Source organism: Zootoca vivipara, chromosome 4, assembly GCF_963506605.1.
Source record: "Zootoca vivipara chromosome 4, rZooViv1.1, whole genome shotgun sequence".
NCBI lineage: Eukaryota > Metazoa > Chordata > Lepidosauria > Squamata > Lacertidae > Zootoca > Zootoca vivipara.
The window spans coordinates 93483739-93504846 of NC_083279.1; the positions used below are offsets into that span (position 1 = coordinate 93483739).

Below are 21108 nucleotides of genomic sequence, written 5' to 3' on the forward strand. Positions count from 1 at the left end.
CAGGGAACCAGGCAGTGGGCCTTTTCAGTAGTGGCACCCTCCCTGTGGAACACCCTCCCGTCTGATGTCAAGGAGATAAAGAACTACACAACTTTTAGAAGACATCTGAAGGCAGACCTGTATCAGGAAGCTTTTAATGTTTGACATTTTATTATTTTTTATATTTATCTGGAAGCCGGCAAGAGAGGCTAGGGAAACCCAGTCAGATGGGTGTGGTATTATTATTATTATTATTATTATTATTATTATTATTATTATTATTACAACAGAACTTTAGGAAGCTTTACGGTCCATCATATTTCCCCAGCTCCTAAGCTTTCCCCAACTCCACTCATCATTGGATGTGTTTTGAAAAATGCATGCAATAAGTCTTCTCTATTTAGCCCTTGCAAAAGCTTTTAGAAAGCAGCCATCTGGAGCCCAGGCTCCCATTTCTTCCTTCTTTCAAATGCGAGGGACCCGTTTTCGAGTCGCCCGCTTGCCGAAGACAGATGCTGCCGAGAGGTCTCTTTAAAACCACTCCGGTTAGGGAACTCTCCCTTCTTTCATCCTATAAAGCCGCTCTCGAGGTCTCTTCAGTCAGAGCCCCTCAGGCAGTGAGGGACCAGCAGCCATAAAATATTTAGCCGCCGTTGTTGACAAGAAATTGGTTTTAAGAAAGGGACGGGGCTGGAATTCCCTCGTCGTTTCAGAATAAACTTACATTCTTGATGCTAACTCAAGGTTGCAAGCGTCGTAGCAGGCGCTCGGGAGGCTGTCGGCAAGGCAGAGAGGCATGCATTATTGAAGGGGAAACCACAAGCTGTCATGTTTTACTACAGGAAGGGTTAAGGAGGGCCAGGAGCCAAAAGGGGGAAAAAGAGACCAGACACAGCTTTGTCGGTGGCCTAGTTCCCACCGAGGCAGTAAACCTCCATTGTTGGGCAGTACCATTTCAGAGTATAGGTAGGACTGATCTCTCATCTACCTGAAGGGATGGTGGTCTCCAACTCTCTCTCTCCCTCCCTCCCTCCCTCCCTCCCTCCCTCTCTCTCTCTCTCTCTCTCTCTCTCTCTTAATGGCTCTGTCACTAACAAAGAAATATAGTTACAGGTAGGTAGCCGTGTTGGTCTGAGTCGATGCAAAATAATAAAATTCCTTCAGTAGCACCTTAAAGACCAACTAAGTTTTTATTTTGGTATGAGCTTTCGTGTGCATGCACACTTCTTCAGATACACTTGAAACAGAAGTCAGACCCTTATGTATATACAGAGGGTGGGGGGGTGGGGGGGAATGGGTGATGGGCTGATGGGAGTGGTAAACCTGTAGATGGCTGTTAACGACTGCTGATGACTGCAATTGGTCCTGCGGGGGGAAAGCAAAGGCTGAGGCGCTAAAGAAAGCTTGATCATGCATAATGAGATAAGAATCCAGTGTCTTTGTTCATCCCAGGTGGCTCCATGGTTTTAAGCTTGGTAATGAGTTCCAATTCAGCAACTTCTCTTTCCAGTCTGTTCCTGAATTTTTTTTGTAATAAAACAGCTGCTTTGAGATCTTGTATAGAAATATAGTAAACCAATCAGAGGAGAAGTTACCCAAGTGACACTGACACAGAAACCCAACACGTACACTAAGTAGAAGAATATGTCTCTCTCCCCCTCTTCCTCCCCAACCTTATACTGCATACAACAGTAATGTCTAGGGTTGCCATATTTTGAAGAGCAAAAAAGAGGACCCTGTGATGACTCTATATTTTAAATACAGTGGTACCTCGGTTTAAGTACACAATTGGTACCAGAAGTCTGTACTTAACCTGAAGCGAACATTCCCATTGAAAGTAATGGAAAGTGGATTGATCCATTCCAGACGGGTCCGCAGAGTACTCAACCTGAAGCGTACTTAACCCGAAGTATGAGTGAAATTGGTTCTGGAAGTCTGTACTTAACCTGAAGCGTACTTAACCTGAAGCGAACTTTGCCATTGAAAGTAATGGAAAGTGGATTAATCCGTTCCAGACGGGTCCGCAGAGTACTTAAACTGAAAGTACTCAAACCAAAGCTTACTTAAACCGAGGTATGACTGTACCCCTATTATATGTAGGCTATAGAAGCTGTGATATATTGCTGGGGAGGGGGGGTCAAGAGAAGAGGAAAGCAAGTCTTCAGCCACCAGTTATGTCTCATCCAGAAAGTATAGCCAGAGACATTTTGGCAAATTTTAAAAAAATCCACCCGGACAGAAATTATACCCCTGGGAAAGAGGACGTGTCCTGGGGGGAAAGAGGACACGTGGAACCCCACGATATTAGGATAATACAACATTTTCCATCTCTTGAGGTTTGGCTGGGCCTGGATATCCAGCATTGTGCAGCGCGTTGAGCTAGATGGCCCGTAACGCTGCCTCCGATTTAGCAATGCTGCATCCGAAAGCTTAAGAAGAACAAAACTTTCAAAGAAACCCCCGCCAAAAAAAAACTTTGCGCCTAGAAGATGAGATGCCAGGTCAAAGGGTTCCAACTTAGCTCTCTCCATGACATACCGGTTTACTATCTGCAGGATATTTGATGCTTTTTATTTTATTTTTATTTCTTTTCAAATATTGCTTTGCCATCTTGCGGGGGGGGGGCAACGTGCCTCCAAAGGCAGCAGCACCCTTAGGTAAATGAAACGGAGAACATAAAACATTTCATTCAGGTGAAACTAGAATGCACTAAAACAGCAGTCTGAAGACATTTCACAGCCCAGCACAAACAATTTAAACAATTAAGGAGTGGGGGGGGGCATTTTAAACCAGCAGCAGCAATTTAATAAACCATTAAATAATTGAAGCTCGCCAGCTTGAAATTAATGGGTTTTCAAAAGCCTGTTTAAAAACCTATACAGATGTCCAAATGTATATACTTGGGGGGGGGGGAGGTCTCGCCGCTGTATCTGGTGCATGCCAGTCTAATTATAGAGAAGAACAGTCGTTTACATGGCCTCCCATTGGCATTCTGAAGGGGAGCAGGCCAGACATATATTCACAACCTCAATGAGAACTAGACCCATGACAGTGGCTTTTGCTTAAGATGGACAGGTGAACCCACCTTGTAAGCTGCTTGTAAACATGTCGCAAACTAAAACACAGCCATCTCTTGATTAGGGCTGAGCCAAAACAGTCAACTTAATTTTTTTTGCCCATGGTTCTTGCCCATTCTTCTCTTCAACCATGATAGCGGGGGAAACTGCATTTAAATCAATATCTGCTTTTTGCTCTGGACATTCAGCCACACTCGTGGTAAGGATACCTTGATCCTGAGCTGAAATGATGTGGCTCCATGCTTCATTTGCCGGGGATCCTGAGCCACAATAAGCCCTCTATAATTGCAGGATTTGCTTTGATTTTAAGAGTGTGGCAGTTTGGGTTTAAAGGGCCTAGCAGATCAGGACCTAGCAGAATCTTAGTACAGGCGTACCTGAGAAGTCGAACAGAATCCATTCCGGAAGTCCGTTCAACTTCCGAAACGTTTGACTTCCAATATGTGGCTTCTGATTGGCTGCAGGAAGCTCCTGCAGCCAATCGGAAGCCGCAGAAGCCCCGTCAGACAACTGGCTTCCGAAAGAACGTTAAAAAACCAGAACATTCACTTCGGTTTTTGATCATTCGGGAGCTGAAACCTTCAACTCCCAAGGCGTTCGGGAGCTGAGGTACGACTGTATAAGGACCATAGCTGCCAAGTTATCCCCTTTTTAAAGGGATTTTCCCTAATGCTGAATAGGCTTCCTTGTGAGAAAAAGGAAAACTTGGCAGCTATGATAAGGACTCAGTTCCCAAACCCATTTCTCTTACGCTGTTCTACATTGTGTTCTAAGTCACTCTGAGTCCCTTTAGTAAGTAATGCAATGTCAACACTAATGTTGGTGGTCATAAGAACTGTTTCTGCTTCTTTCCGTTCTGTTAGGTCCGCCTAGAGTGGCCTACGGACTTGGCGGTTAACCCAATGGACAATTCTCTGTACGTCCTCGACAACAACGTCGTACTGCAGATCTCCGAAAACCACCAAGTGCGAATCCTGGCAGGGAGGCCGATGCATTGCCAGGTTCCAGGCATCGACCACTTCCTTCTCAGTAAGGTGGCCATCCATGCGACCTTGGAATCGGCCACAGCTCTGGCCGTCTCTCACAGCGGCGTTCTGTACATCACGGAGACGGACGAGAAGAAGATCAACCGCATCAGGCAGGTCACCACCAACGGGGAAATCTCTCTGGTGGCCGGCGCCCCGAGCGGCTGCGACTGCAAAAACGACGTCAGCTGCGATTGCTTTTCCGGCGACGACGGCTACGCAAAGGATGCCAAGCTCAACGCCCCTTCCTCCCTCGCGGTGTGCGCGGACGGAGAGCTGTACGTGGCCGACCTCGGGAACATCCGGATCCGTTTCATCCGGAAGAACAAGCCGTTCCTCAACACGCAGAACTTGTACGAATTGTCCTCGCCCATCGACCAAGAGCTCTACTTGTTTGACACCAGCGGCAAACACCTTTTCACCCAGAGCCTCCCCACCGGAGATTACCTCTACAACTTCACCTACACGGGAGACGGGGAAATCACCCTGATCACCGACAACAATGGAAACATGGTCAACATCCGGAGGGATTCCACCGGGATGCCGCTCTGGCTGGTGGTGCCGGACGGGCAGGTCTACTGGCTGACCATTGGCACCAACAGCGCCCTGAAGAGCGTGACAGCCCAGGGTCACGAGGTGGCCATGATGACCTATCACGGCATTTCTGGCCTCCTTGCCACCAAGAGCAATGAAAACGGGTGGACGACGTTTTATGAGTGAGTATTTTGTCGGGCATAACAGAATCCCAGGTCGCGTTAAGAATATCACCATCATTTATTGCACCAACCAAAGGCCATGGCATCATCCAACAGTGACTACACATACAATAAAACCACAGCCAACATTAAGGAGATAGGCAGAGCCTCTCTGAATCAGACCAAAGGCCTGTGTAGTCCAGTGGCCAAGCAGATACTCTTGAGAAACCCACAGAACACTATGAACAAAATAGGCCTCTCCCATTGTTGCCCTCCCACAACAATAAACAGTGGCACACTGTCTTTTTGGGACATGAAAGTTCCAGATAGCTAAAGCGCTCTTAATAATAATAATAATAATAATAATAATAATAATAATTTCATTTATAAAAAGATAGAGTAAGAAAAAAAGAGATAAAAGTGAGTCAGAATGAAAAAAAGAAAAAATACCGCTACATTACCGTACATTAATATACAGATGTGCATTTTCTTATTATCCTGTACACCTATACAGTCCTACCTTGGAAGCCGAAGGCCTTGGCTCCTGAACAAATCGGCTCCCAAATGATTGAAACCCGGAAGTGAGTGTTCCAGCTTTCGAACGATTTTCAGAAGCCGAACATCCGGCTCAGCTTCCAATTGGCTGCAGGACACTCCTGCAGCCAATCGGAAGCTGCGCTTTGTTTTTCTAACGGTTCTGGGAGTTCAAACGGACTGCCGGAATGCATTCGGTTCGAGAACCAAGGTACGACTGTAATTGCCAGTAGCCTGATATATTATCAAATATCATTGTATTCCTCCAAAGAAGGTCCGCTCAGGTGGCTATCAAAGCTAATGGCTGCTGTTAGACCACCTCCCTGCCCTCTAATCCCCTTCTGAAGCCATCGAGTCCAGTGACCAACACCATATCTTCCAGCAGCGAATTCCACGAACAAATTAGGGAAATAATTTTGCCCCCTGAAACTTACTTCAGGGAATGGAATTCTCCCCCAACTCCTCCCCTTGCTGAAACCATGCTCACAGCACAGAGGCACCACCTTTTCTGGAGGATTGAGGGGGCCGGACTTTGTGCAGAGTGCCCTCTGAATATTGGGGGCCCAGCCCCCTAAAATAGAGATATATGGGGGGGGGTGCCACATTGCCTCCGAGCCCAGGAGCCAGCGCCTTGGTACAGCACAATCTGAGGCCTAATGGTGGCCCCAGCGCAAGCCTGAGAGGTTTGGGACGAGGACAGGGGCAGTAGCAAACCCATGTCAAGCTGTCCTAAACTCCCGAGAAGCCTGGGTTGACCCAACACGCAAGAGGAGGTTTGTTTTACTGAAAATTGCATTTTGAACCTCATCCCATTTTCCAAGGCCTGCAGCACTGCTAGTGACTAAAAGTTTAGCGAGGCAGTTGAAATTGGAGGATATGGCCCCTTTTCCCTTTCTCCCAAACCCCCATGTCTTGGGGGGGGGAAAAACCTGGGGCTATTTCTGCTTCCTAGTCACTGAATGTAGCAGTATTTCAAGGTGACTCATTTCCCACCGATTATTTCACTGCCAAAGGTTGCTGAAAGCAGAGGACTTGGGAGGGGGGGTGGAAGCTTCTGAGCAGGCATTTCTGGAATCAAGTGCCTCCTTTCCGCGCCAGTAATGTGACAAATGACGGTGTCAGATGTTCACAAGCAAACAATTAGGTCTCATAAGCACCAAATACTGCATTAATTCTGTGCAGTGAACCGCGGCTAAATGCGTTTCCAATTGGGGATGGATGGCCGTGGTTTCCTTTGTCAGCCTCGTAATTGCCACCATGATTGTAAAGGCTGGGGTAGCTCGGTCGGACAGCGGCAGGTTACATTAGGGAGGGGGGGTGATGAATTCATTGCCGGCGCTGGCTGCTCGGAGCCTCCCTCCGTCACGGCGTTTGTCCTTAATTCTGGTGCAAGTCGGAGCATTAAATGAACATGAGAACATTAGGGTGTGATGGAGACCAGCTTACCTTCTGAATCCTTTTGACTGTGGAAACAGGGCCCAGCCAGCTTAGCTGTGGAATGAATTCACTTGCAGAGGGTTTGTCTCCCTACAGATACTGAGATAAACCTGCAGTGCCATTTTCCTAGGCTACCTTTTCAAACCGGGACGCGGCGGGTGGCGCTGTGGGTTAAACCACTGAGCCTAGGGCTTGCTGTTCAGAAGGTCGGCGGTTCGAATCCCCGCGACGGGGTGAGCTCCCGTTGTTCGGTCCCAGCTCCTGCCAACCTAGCAGTTTGAAAGCACATCAAAGTGCAAGTAGATAAATAGGTACCGCTCTGGTGGGAAGGTAAACGGCGTTTCCGCGTGCTGCTCTGGTTCGCCAGAAGCGGTTTAGTCATGGTGGCCACATGACCCGGAAGCTGTCTGCGGACAAACGCTGGCTCTCTCGGCCAGTAAAGTGAGATGAGCGTTGCAACCCCAGAGTCGGTCACGACTGGACCTAATGGTCAGGGGTCCCTTTACTTTTTCAAACCAAATTATGTGCCTTCATAGAGGTGGAAAGGAGCAGAGATCACAATATGTTGACACCCATCTGTTTTACCCAGTTTTCAGAACAGATGTTTTTGGGGGAGGGTGGTGTTTTTGGTTTGTCTGTTTTGATTTTAACAATGCAGTTGTTGAACGGGTCTTCCGGATGCTCTTTTCAGGGGCTTTCTATAGGCTGCCCCAACGTGCAGTTTCCCATGGGTTTCCTCACTTACGAAAGGGCACACAGAAAAAAGATGTTACAGAAAGGAGAAACTTGGGTCGTTTCTGTTTAGGGGACTCCTGAAGTATGAAGAGGGGTGGTTAGTATAATCAGGCCTGCAGGATAGCTCAGTCGGTAGAGCACGAGACTCTTAATCTCAGGGTTGTGAGTTTGAGCCCCGCGTTGGGCAAAAGGATTCCAACATTGTAGGGGGTTGGAGTAGATGACCCTCGTGGTTCCTTCCAACTCTATAATTCTAGGATATCACTCAATCAGACAAATCAGTTATTATAATAAGTAATAATAATTTTGTTATTTGTATCCCGCCCATCTGACTGGGTTGCCCCAGCCACTCTGGGCGGCTTCCAACATATATAAAAACATATGCATACATATAAGCTATTCGAATTTTAGGTCGCAATTAATTTAAAAATATGTAAAAACAGTTCCTTAAAGGCTAGAAATGTCCATGCTTATGGACTTGCATTCATAGAGTACATCTAACTCAGCCTTTTCGATTTCAAGCCATTTTGGCTTTTACTTCCCCTGCCCAGATCAGCAGCGTATTTGAACATCTTGTGCCATTTTTTCCATGTGCAGCCCTTGCTTGTTTTTCCATCTGCAAGCTGGGAATTCTGCAGATTCAAAACTTTCCTGTCGAGCCGTGTGCAAATTGGGGGCCAGGGGTGAGAGAAGATTTGCTGCAAAACAGTATGCAAAGCCCTAAGACATCTTTAGGAACAACAGGGCAAAGCAGGCATAAGAAGAAGGAAGGAAGAGTTACACAAAGCGTTTGTTAAAAGAAGCATTCCTGTGTGGCCAAGAGGAACAGTGGCAGCAAACTCTGTTCAGAGTTTGCGTTCGCACATCCTCCTCGGTAGCAGAGCAGACTTTGTTTCTGGGCGAGAATATTTTACACCTCATCTGCCACTAATTAAAAAATCACCATCAAAAGAACATCAGTCGCTCCGGCTATTCACCTTCCTCCATAACATGCAACCTTTTAGCAACTACTGGGGATATGCCGTATTTTTTTCCCATGTGTAAGACTAGGTTTTCCCCTAAAAAATAAAGACAAAAATTAGGGGGCGTCTCCGTCTTACACTCTGGGCCATCTCCCCCCATTTTCTTAAATCTGAGTCCCCAAATCTGAGTCTTTTACACGGGGGCGTCTTATAGACGGAAAAATCTGGTAAGTGAGGTCATTTAGCAAACAGCAAAGAAGCAAATATGTGCCACTCTCGGAGGCAGGAACTCAAATAAATAAAAATTAAAAAAGAGGTTGCTCAAATGGTTTGCAGCATCAGTGATACCATTTCTTAAAATAAAATAAAAAGATTTTCTGGCTTAGGTCAGATGACAGCAAGTTAAAACCCAGTGCTTTGGGGTGAAGGTTCCCCCCCTCTCTCTCCCCCCACCCCCCTCCTTTATTTACTGCTCATGCATATTCTCCTTCCTTTCCAGGTATGACAGTTTTGGCCGCCTCACCAACATCACTTTCCCTACCGGTCAAGTCAGCAGTTTCCGCAGTGACACAGACAGCTCCGTGCATGTCCAGGTTGAGACCTCCAGCAAGGATGACGTCACCATCACAACCAACCTCTCGGCCTCGGGCGCCTTCTACACCCTCTTGCAAGGTGAGCTTCAGATCTGCTGAAGGGGCTTTGTCCGGGTTTTTTGTTTGCTTGCTTTTGTTCTCCTTCAGCCCTGCCCTTTACCTAAAGGTCCCAAGCCAGGTTTCAGCAATAAAACGTACTATTATCATCGCTATGGTACACTTGCATCTGCGCAACCGGATGCCTTCATGTGCTCCAACTGCAACAAAATATGCCTCTCCTTCATCAGCCTCTACAGCCGCAGCACGTGCTGTAACTCTCCCAACACCCCTGAAGGTGGATTCTTCCATTGTCTCTGACTCTGCAGACCTTCCAAGTATCCCTATTTTCTGGGGACAGGCTTGGATTTACAGAAGCCATCCTGTTTTCCAATTTGATCCCGGAATGCCCTGCTTTTCCTTAAAAGGTAAAGGGACCCCTGACCATTAGGTCCAGTCGTGACCGACTCTGGGGTTGCGCGCTCATCTCGCATTATTGGCCGAGGGAGCCGGCGTATAGCTTCCAGGTCATGTGGCCAGCATGACAAAGCCGCTTCTGGCAAACCAGAGCAGCACACGGAAACGCCGTTTACCTTCCCGCTGTAGCGGTTCCTATTTATCTACTTGCATTTTGACACGCTTTCGAACTGCTAGGTTGGCAGGAGCTGGGACCAAGCAACGGGAGCTCACCCCGTCACAGGGATTTGAACCGCCGACCTTCTGATCAGCAAGCCCTAGGCTCAGTGGTTTAACCACAGCGCCACCTGGGTCCCCCTGCTTTTCCTTAGGACGTCCCTATTTCCATCAGAGAAATATTGAAGGGTATGGAGCTATCCAACCCCCGAGCCAAGGGGATAAGTAACAATACAACCTTTAGAAGACATCTGAAGGCAGCCCTGTATAGGGAAGTTTTTTTATGTTCAATGTTTTATTGTGTGGCTCTGTGTGGCTTCCAACTCTGTGTGGCTTCCAACATACAGTGGTGCCTCGCTTAACGAATGCCCTGCTTAACGAAATTTTCGCTTAACGAAAGGATTTTTCGAGTGGAGGTTGCCTCGCTAGACGAATTTGTTTTGCGAAAAATTCATCTAGCGAATCGCGGTTTCCCATAGGAATGCATTGAAATTCAATTAATGCGTTCCTATGGGCAAATAAAAAATAAAAAAAATTCAATGCATTCCTATGGGATTCGCTAGACGAATTTTTCGTTATAAGAAAAGACCCGTGGAACGAATTAAATTCGTCTAGCGAGGCACCACTGTATGTTGGAAGCCACACAGAGAAGGCTTGGGCAACCCATTCAGATGGGCAGGGTATAAATATTATTTATTTATTTATTATTATTATTATTATTATTATTATTATTATTGAATAAAAAGGCAAAGGTAAAGGACCCCTGACAGTAAAGTCCAGTCGCAGACGACTCTGGGGTTGTGGTGCTCATCTCGCTTTACAGGCCAAGGGAGTCGGCGTTTGTCCACAGACATTTTTTTCCAGATCATGTGGCCAGCATGACTAAACCACTTCTGGCGCAATGGAACACTGAAACCACAGCAGCACACAGAAACACCGTTTACCTTCCCGCCACAGTGGTACCTATTTATCTACTTGCACTTTGATGTGCTTTCAAACTGCTAGGTTGGCAGGAGCTGGGACCGAGCAACGGGAGCTCACCCCGTCGCAGGGATTCAAACCGCCGACCTTCTGATTGGCAAGCCCAAGAGGCTCAGTGCTTTAGACCACAGCGCCACCCGCGTCCCTTATTATTGAATCGGACATCTCTGTTTTCATTGGAGAGATGTTGGAGGGTATGAGACAGACAGATGCCAAAAACAACAGTTGCAACCAAACAACAACAACAACCAAGGAAAGTGTAAAAACAGTTCCACATATAAAATATTTGAAAATAATTCTATGTACAAAAGCAGTTAAAAGTAGATCGAGCAAAGTGCAGGCTGGGATACAGAGTGCCTCTTGTTGGAAGAGGGAGGTCTCAATAGGCACTGAAAAGACAACAAAGGCAGCTCCTCTTCAATATGTAATGAGAGGGAATTCCAAGGGGAAGGTGCCACAGACCTCCTGATAAGATGATATCAGCAGGAGCCCTTTTGTGCAGAGTGCAGTGATCAATTGGGCAAGGGAGCCCATTTGTATCCGACTGTGCCCACCTGCAATTCTACTTGCCAAATTTCAAGCTGGGGTGCTCAGCTACGAGCACCAAAAGCATGGTTGGCAAACTAAGGAAGGCCCGGGGGCTGGATCCGGCCCAATCACCTCCTAAATCCGGCCTGCGGACGATCCGGGAATCTGCGTGTTTTTACATGAGTAGAATGTGTGCTTTTATTTAAAATGCATCTCTGGGTTATTTGTGGGGCATAGGAATTCATTCATTTATATTTTCAAAATATAGTCTGGCCCCCCACAAGGTCTGAGGGACAGTGGACTGGCCCCCTGCTGAAAAAGTTTGCTGACCCCTGACCAAAAGGAACGTGAACCAAAATTGCGAAAGGGAAAGCGAGAATAAAACTGTGTGCAATTTTCTAGGGTGTGCCGGTGGATAGGGGGGAAAGCCCCCCACCTCCTCCATCCTACAATTATGAGATAGTTTCAAGGTCTGGTATGAATCCCTTTTCGGGGGCTGGGGTGAGCATTAATGTAAAGCCGAAACTATTTCTGTAACTTCCCCAGAGTCTCGGAGATAAGTCAGGCCATTAACACAAACGCGTTCAGATAACGAATCGTCATCTCGCTCTGGAGCTATTGGCAAGGGCTGGGAAGGGCTGAGCGGCACAGACTGGATTATGCAGCAGGAAACAGACCTCATCGTGGTAATCCCAGCACCATGAGACCCCCATATCCTGGCGCCTTCTAGTGCTTTCCTTTGCTGATTGGCGCACACTCGCCCCTAATTAAGAAGCAGAGCCCTTGCCAGGCCTGTCGTGGTACTGCAGCTGTTTTCTGTTGGGGGTTCAGCCTGCTCCCTTGCTCGCATGCTCTTCTCACAAGACATAGGTCTTCCAGTGTCCTTGCTGCTGTTATCATAGCATGGAGATCGTCATCGGGGACAGGGAATGGGGTTGGGACAACTTCATGCAAAACGAACAGCCCAGCTCTGCACCAAGGAAAACCACATTAAAATTACATTCTCATTTATTCTGTGCGTAATACAGTGGTGGGACCCAGGTGGCTCTGTGGGTTAAACCACTGAGCCTAGGGCTTGCTGATCAGAAGGTCGGCGGTTCGAATCCCCGCGATGGGGTGAGCTCCCGTTGCTTGGTCCCAGCTCCTGCCAACCTAGCAGTTCGAAAGCACGTCAAAATGCAAGTAGATAAATAGGAACCGCTACAGTGGGAAGGTAAACGGCGTTTCCGTGCGCTGCTCTGGTTTGCCAGAAGTGGCTTTGTCATGCTGGCCACATAACCTGGAAGCTATACGCCGGCTCCCTCGGCCATTAATGCGAGATGAGCGCGCAACCCCAGAGTCGGTCACGACTGGACCTAATGGTCAGGGGTCCCTTTACCTTTCATACAGTGGTACCTCGGTTTAAGAACAGTCCTGTTTGAGAACTGATTCAGTTTACAAACTCCGCAAAACCAGAAATAGTCCCTGTTTGAGAATGAAGAACGGAATCCGAATGGTGGAAGGGCACTGGCGCTGGGAGGACTCATTAGGGAAAGCGCACCTCGGTTTAAGAACGGTTTCAGTTCAAGAACAGACTTCCGAAACGGATTAAGTTCGTAAACCAAGGTACCACTGTAAATAGATTTTTGCTAGGGCTGTGATCCAGACAGAAGAGGAATGCATGGCCCTCCAGATCTTGCTGGGACTTCCCATCCCATCAGCCCCAGCCGTCAGGGGTCAGGGGTCAAGGTTGATGGGAGTTGGGAGTCCAGGAGCAACAATCTGAAAGGGACCACACTGGTTATACCTGGCAAAGGGGATGGAAATGTTACCTGCCCTTTCCAGATTATATTACAGCCCCATATGTTTCCCTGTCATGTAGACAAATCAAGCCCACTTCTAATTGGACCAGCCGGATTTTAGAAGCGTTCAGATGTCTGGCAAACGCTGGGAAGGGAATTTAGCGCCTCCTCATGAGTCTAATTAAGCCACAGTAGCTGCTGCTCGGGGCTCTTCGGGGAATTAATTGATTTGCTGAGATTTATGCATCTGGGGGTGAGGGTCTAATAATTGTCTTGTGGTCAAGCATCTCAGTGTTCGGCAGCTCGGCACAGCTATAAAGGTACATCATTCTAAATCAGCACCAGCTCCAGGACTGGAGAGCGGGGTGGGTTGGGCAACTGGGCAAGGCAAACCCTGTAGTTTCACCTGGAAAAATCACAAATGCCATGCAATGTAGAAAAGAAAAGTGCAAAACGATGCATATTGGGGCAAAGCACATATATTATTTCCACATAAACGCATGTGAACTGGCAGTGAGACCTTGGGCTTTTTAACAGCAACATGAGAGGTTGAGATTTTAACAAGGCAAGCTCCTTCTAAAATGAAGAAAAGTATAGCTTCACCTACTGAATTTCTGCCTGTTTTACAGCTTGTTAAAGGCACAAGAGCGGTAATAAATAACTCATGAGACAATTCTAACAGTTTTAAAAGCAATTTGAATACCACTGTATTCATATAACCTGAAACTAGCAATTGTTTGGGCGCTAAATAATTCTATCATATTGATTCTAATAATGAAAAAGCAACATAGGAAAATACTGTCACAGAACCCTAGAAATAATTAAGAAATGGTAGGGTTTTGATTATTGGGGAAGTGAAGGGGGGAATACAAGCTGCACAGGAATTCCTGAGCTAGCCTATGCAAACTGACCTGGCCAAGACTAGGGTCCAGTAAGAAACAATATGGGGCCATTGAGAGCCATTGGCAAGGCAAAAGAAGTGTCCTGCTCTTTTGCCCTGAGGTGTAAACAGAGACTGGGTGTTTGGAAGGTTGCCAGGGTAACTGGGTATAAGGTGACAGAGAAAGAGAATTTTTAGGAAGGGGTACTGGGAAGAAGACGCAGGTGTACTGGGGTAACAGACCCATGTGGTGCTGTGGGTTAAACCACTGAGCCTAGGGCTTGCTGATCAGAAGGTCGGCGGTTCGAATCCCTGTGACGGGGTGAGCTCCCGTTGCTTGGTCCCAGCTCCTGCCAACCTAGCAGTTCGAAAGCACATCAAAATGCAAGTAGAAAAATAGGAACCGCTACAGCGGGAAGGTAAACGGCGTTTCCATGTGCTGCTCTGGTTCGCTCAGAAGCGGCTTTGTCATGCTGGCCACATGACCTGGAAGCTATACGCCGGCTCCCTCGGCCAATAATGCTAGATGAGCGCGCAACCCCAGAGTCAGTCACGACTGGACCTAATGGTCAGGGGTCCCTTTACCCTTTACATTTACTGGGAAGAAGAAGAAGAAGGAAGGAAGACTTAGATTAATCTTGGGCAGGCTGGCTGAAGGCTGGCTGGGAGAGATGCCTTTCACTCTTGAAATGACCATGCTGTAAGATCTGGACCCCCTCCATGCAGACTGAAGGTGCAAATAGGTGAACAAAGCATATTTCTTAAAGCAATGACAGTTTCTGCTGTGTCTGCAGTTCTCCAAACGAACACAGAACTTGGGTGAATGCCCATGTGCTCTTGCCACTGCTCAGCAGAGAGAAAGAGGGAAGCACCCAGTGTGGAGAGCCAGTGTGGGGTAGTGCTTAAGAGCGGTAGACTCATAATCTGGGGAACCAGGTTCGCGTCTGCGCTCCTCCACATGCAGCTGCTGGGTGACCTTGGGCTAGTCACACTTCTTTGAAGTCTCTCAGCCCCACTCACCTCACAGAGTGTTTGTTGTGGGGGAGGAAGGGAAAGGAAAACGTTAGCCACTTTGAGACTCCTTCGGGTAGTGATATAAAGCGGGATATCAAATCCAAACTCAACATTTGTAACAATATCTTATACCGAGTCAAGGATATGGTTCATCTAGAGATGGCTAGCTAGATGTGATGGCGGTCCGACAACTGGAGACCCACGTTTGGGAAACCCTGGTCTAGACTGACAGGCATCAGCTCTCCAAAGTCTCAGGTGGAGGTTTCTTCCCAACCCAACCTTGAGATGCTAGGGATTAAAGCAGAATAGCAGCTGCTCTGCCACTGAGCCTACAGCCCAATTCTTCTTCCCTGGTTTAACCCATTCTGCATCTCATTTACATGACTTCAGCTGCTGAGTTTCAGCCCTCTGGATCACTCTCCCCCCCCCTCAATCCTCTTTCTTACAGATCAGGTGCGAAACAGCTATTACATCGGTGCAGATGGCTCCCTGCGGCTCATCCTGGCTAACGGCATGGAGGTGGCCCTGCAGACTGAGCCTCATCTTCTGGCTGGCACAGTTAACCCTACGGTGGGGAAGAGGAATGTAACCCTCCCCATTGACAATGGTCTCAACCTGGTTGAGTGGAGGCAGCGCAAAGAGCAGGCCAGGGGCCAGGTCACCGTCTTCGGGCGCAGGTTGAGGGTGAGTGGAAAAAGCTGCGCATTGTAGGTTCAATCCCCAACATCACCTTTGCCACCATGCGGAATAAGAAACTGGTATTGGTGACGGTATTGATGCTCATTTATTTGTTGCGTTTCCATCCCGATAAGCTCAAAGTGGCATGCATACATATCGTAGTTCGCCCTTTCCCCCTTTATTTTTTTATATATAATTTTTATTAAATTTTATAAAAAGAAAGAAATAACGTCCATATAATTGTACATTGTTATAACATCCTTATTCCAAAAAAAAAAAAAACAAGAACATATACATTCCATTTTTTCTCATTTTAGTAGGGAACTTCCCCGGGTCCCCCTTCTAACGGTTCATTGCATATCATTCTTGGCACATTCTATTATTATTATCCAAATCTAATTACAATGTCCTTTTCTCAATTTTGCAAAGTCTCATTATAATATTCTAACCTATTTTCAATTATATCTCACTTAATTTCTAAACCTGCAACTTCACAATTGCTTATAATTCTCCTCATACATCAATTCTACAATATTTTTTATAATAAATTCTAAATTTCTTCCATTCCTCTTCCACCTTCTCTTCTCCCCAGTCGCGTAGTCTTCCGGTCAGGTCAGCAAGTTCCATATAATCCAACATCTTCATTTGCCATTCTTCCACTGTAGGTATCTTCTGTGTCTTCCAATACTTTGCTAATAATATTCTGGCTGCAGTTGTGGCGTATAAGAACAAATTTACATCTTTCATAGGCAATTCTTTTCCTATTATGCCCAATAGAAAGGATTCTGGTTTCTTAATAAAAGTGTTTTTCAGCACTTTTTCAACTCATTATAAATCTTTTCCCCCTTTAGTCCCCACGCAACAACCCCTTAAGGTAGGTTAGGTTGAGAGGCAGTGCGACTGGCCCAGTGCCAGATTTACATATAAGCTATAGCTTAGGGTCCCGTTGCATTGGAGGCCTCCAAAAAAAAATTAAGGGGGAAAAAACTGGATGTACATTTCCAAAATATAAGATAAAACAGCAAATAAAATAAAACCTACATACAACAACTGTGTTTTGTGTTGTGTAGGCTCCTATGATGTAAGTAATGGGCCCCGCCTGCTAGCCTGCTCTGTAAAATAACACTGGTTGGCTCATTTCTATATCAATTGCTTTGATAAAATACATATTTTGTTATGTGCAAATGACTTTAGAAACCTATTAGGTCCATAAATTACTATATAGTATCTATTCAACACAAAAAACAGCGACCATTTGTTGTTGACCAAGGACAGCTGGACATATAAAGGGCCCCATTACCTTCAGTAACTTAGGGCCTCATCAAACCTAAATCCGGCCCTGCACTGGCCCAAGGTCACCCAGTGAGCTTCATGGGTCAAGTGGGAATATGAACTTGGTCTCTCCCAACTCATAGGCTGACTGCCTTAACTCCACACCATAGGACCCATCTCCTGGGGTCTGAGGTCCCTTCACCCCCCCATAAAATATTGAAGGGGGCCAGGCCCCCCCTAAGGCCATCCAAAGGTGTGCATGTGCCGTGTCATGTGATCAATTATGTGGAGCAGGGCTTACCTGGAAACCTCCGCCCCCCGCCCCCCAATAATTTATTCAAGTTGCTCCACACTGATTATTCACACCCATCCCTTGGTTTTTGACATCTGAGCTGCAAGGGACCATAAATCAGTCCACATAACCACTGGGGAATGCGGTTGAGCCAAAGAAAACCACCAAGATCTGCCACATCTGTGGACTGGGGAGTAATCTGTATTGCCTTCCCTGGGTACCATTTGCCCTCGAAATACATTACTGAGCATCCATAAGATGTTTGTGTCCAAATAGGGCATCTTACTTGGACAGACTGGATCATTAGGACAAGGATAACCCTTGGAGACACACAAAAGGAGACACCCCAGCAAAGTTTGCACTTTGTGCCTTGTTCAAGGACTCCATCCTTCTGGTTTTCAGTGTCTGCAGCCTCTTACAGCACCTTTCAATGGCCCTCTAGCTGCCGTAACATTCTAGACCTCTTAATTGTTCCTGTGGCTATTACAGATTGATCGCCCCTGCTCTTCAGCAGTGTTAAAAATCCATAGCCAGCAGTCACACCATCCCCCTTGGATCGAAAACGCTTGCTATGCCACACCACTCCGGATAATGCCACAACCTTTGCACAAATGCAAACTTCCGCAAATAGCGGCGCAAAAACGGCCCGTCGCTTAGGTTGCGCAGGTGGTGTCTTCGCAATCTGATACATTCACTTTGGTTATTTAATCTGGGACATGCTTAAAACGGGAGGTCTGTCTTTGGGATTCTAGCGGGGAGGCAGCAAAGGTGGTTGTCACAATGACAGATTGCACCATAGCTCCCAGCTGCACTACGGAGATTACCTTGCCAACCGTTAAGCTGCGGCTTGGCTAAGTAGAGTGTCCTAACCTTGCCCCTACAACCTTTCACACGGTGTACAGTCACGCTGCAGACAGCTTGCTACACACCACTTATTTGGTGCTGAAATATCCACAGCGGTCATATGATTTTGCCTTGTAGTTGTGACTCATTATGCCCGGGATATAAGCTCTTATTACAAAGGGACATTTATTTATCAAACTTATATCCTTCCCTTCCTTTCCAAGGGAGCCCAGGGTAGCAAACACGTAAGTGTCGCAGCAATAAAATATAAAATAATCTTGGGGAAATTAAAAGCAACCACACCCTCACACACCTTATAATTGCAAGATTACTAGCAATGGCATGTTTCAGCCATCAAATGCCTAGCTGAACGTAGCAGGGTAGAATTCTGTCCCAAGCCCACATTCCTACCATGTTCTCACTCCTATCCCAGCGACGTCTCCCCTGGCTTGGTCTTGTCCACAGAATGGACAAGGATCCCCAAGGATGTGATCTACAGGCTTCAGGCCCGTAGGCAGACCAATTCAGCGTGACAAAGATGTCTGCAAACAGTTCTGTCGACTGCCAGCTGAATTCCTACATTGAAATGTCTTTGGGGCTAAACCACATTTGCACTGAGAGATTTGTGATTCCTTCATAACCATTCATTCATTCATATACCTGAGCTGGTGGATCTCCAAAAAGTGGGTTGTTGTTGTTGTTTTTAACCGAAACGCAGCTATGGGTGAGTTGTTCATTTTGACAAAGAAGTGGTTGAGGACAGAGCATGAGGCTCTTAATCCCAGGGTTCAAGCCCTACATTGGGCAAAATGATTCCTTTGTTGCAGGGGATTAGATTAGATGATCCTTATGGTTCCTTCCAACTCTCTAATTTTATGATACGAGAGTGGGATTAACCACTGAGTTCAGTATTGCCTACTCCCAGGTAAGTATGTATAGCAGCCTTTCCCAAACTTATGCACACACACCCAGATGTTTTGGAATACCACTCCCATCATGCCAGCACAGCCTATTGTCATGAATGATGGGAGCTGGTGGGAGTTATAGTTCAAAACATCTGGAAGGCTCCCAACTTGAGTAAGGCTGCTGTATAGGATTGCGGCCTTAATTCCTCTATTCAGCAACTGAACTGCGTGAAGATTTGTTTTATTGTCCTTCCTGTTCTCTTGTTACGGGTGGCCGGCAACTCAATGTTACTCAGGAGCAGAGCCATTGAAATTGGTGAACATGACTAAGTTAGGTCAGAGACCCCTTAGAGTTCTGGTGCTTAACCCCTTCCCCTTTCTCTGCTGCAGGTTCACAACAGGAACTTGCTGTCGTTGGACTTTGACCGTGTGACGAGGACAGAGAAGATCTACGACGACCACCGCAAGTTCACCCTGCGGATTCTTTATGACCAAGCCGGACGGCCCACTCTTTGGTCTCCTAGCAGCAGGTTGAACGGGGTCAACGTAACTTACTCCTCGGGAGGACATATTGCTGGGATCCAAAGGGGAACCATGTCGGAAAGGATGGAATACGACCAGTCCGGCAGGATTACGTCCAGAATCTTTGCCGATGGCAAATCTTGGAGCTACACGTACTTGGAGAAGGTGAGGACCGCCTGTAAAAAGATGCTGCTAAATTTGTAGCCTGCATAGAGTCATAGAATCGTAGAGTTGGAAGGGACCCCAAGAGTCATCTAGTCCAACCCCCTGCAATGCAGGAATCTCCGCTAAAGGTGCTTTGAATGCCACATCCCTTGATTTATATTTTCTCCTATTCCTCATTTTTACACCCATTTAAAAATTCTAACAGCTCATATATGTGACCCTGAAATTCAGCCTTAAGGAGCGTAGTTTTGGGGATTCTGGAGGTGGTCGCAACAGCACCACTCCCATATTCCACACAAGCCAAGAATACATCAGCCTGCTTTGTCGACAAGTAAATCCACATTATTCTTAATTCTGAGCATAGCAATTCCCTCTTCTCACAGAATTCTGGGCTGTTTAGCATTCAGCAGTGGAGTTTAACGGGATTTTGATTGTTTCAGAAACTGGATCTCTATCAACAAGAGAGTCTTGTGGCTCCTTAAGGACTGAAAAATTAATTATGGCATAAGTTTTCGTGGACTAGAGCCCACTTCGTCAGATGATAGTGGACTCCAGTCCATGAATGCTTATGCCATAATTAATTTGTTGCTATGGTATCCAGCTAATCCAAGGATTTATAGTTGTGCAACAGAATTTTCCCTGTCTCTCCTTGCCCCACCCTGTGCACCCCCCTGGAGCAGATTTGGGGAGGGCACTCGGTGCGCACAGAGAGAGAAGAGAATGGGGGAAGCAGCTCCATTACGCAGCAGTAAATCATTGCACTAATGAATTACTTAGTGCTACATTGGATATAGTCGTTGTTCTTTAAGGCACCACAAGGCACGCTACCGGTTTTGCTGACAAACACAGCTACCCCTCTGGAAACTGGAGCTATCTATTGCTCCTCTGTCAGGGCCGGAGTCAGGTGCAGGTCAGCACAAAGAAGCAGAGTTTGATGTCCGTGTCTTCTTTGTTCAAGGAAACGGCATACAACTCAGCAACCCTTCCCAGGAGGTCTTACCCACATAGAGCAGTTGCCAGGACTGCAGGCTTTTTGCCTTCCACCCCTCCTAAGGCTCCTCCTTTCCCAGATGTTTCCCAAGCAGTCTCAAATGGTGTCTGCACACCTCTGGCCTCTGTTCCGCTCTCCTCATTATCCTGCGCATTCTTGGAGACGGGGGGGAGGAGAGAGAGCTTGTTGCAGCCAGAGAGGGAGACTCCTTGGCCCCGCCCCCTTCCTCTGCTTCAGCCCCAGAGTCTGAACTGCTCCCTGTCACAGGTTCCTCCTGCTCACTAAACCCTGTTGTCTGTTCGGTATCCAGCACCTCTTCCTAATCTTCCCCTTCTGACCTCTCCTCTGCATCCCACCACCAACCCCCAGGCTCTGAGCCCTCCTTCTCCAGCTGGCACTTCCCATCACTCCTCATCATATAGCCAGTCCCTGACATCCACTGACATTTTTATTATATGGGCGCCAGGAGGAAGTAAGCTATCAGTACCACAGAATAGGAGACTACAAGGCGTTTTCCGATGTTTCAGTTTTCCAAGTGTACTTCCTCTGT

At 46.9% G+C, this 21108-nt stretch overlaps 1 protein-coding gene across 1 annotated transcript in view; it reads left to right on the forward strand.

Moving 5' to 3' along the window:
• TENM4 (teneurin transmembrane protein 4) overlaps positions 1-21108 on the forward strand; it is a 1459233-nt gene that overhangs the window by 1422453 nt on the left and 15672 nt on the right. The window contains exons 29-32 of the mRNA XM_060274010.1: positions 3920-4797; positions 8944-9116; positions 15339-15574; positions 19271-19567. Of these exons, the coding sequence (XP_060129993.1) occupies positions 3920-4797; positions 8944-9116; positions 15339-15574; positions 19271-19567 (1584 nt within the window). The remainder of the gene's footprint in view (positions 1-3919; positions 4798-8943; positions 9117-15338; positions 15575-19270; positions 19568-21108) is intronic.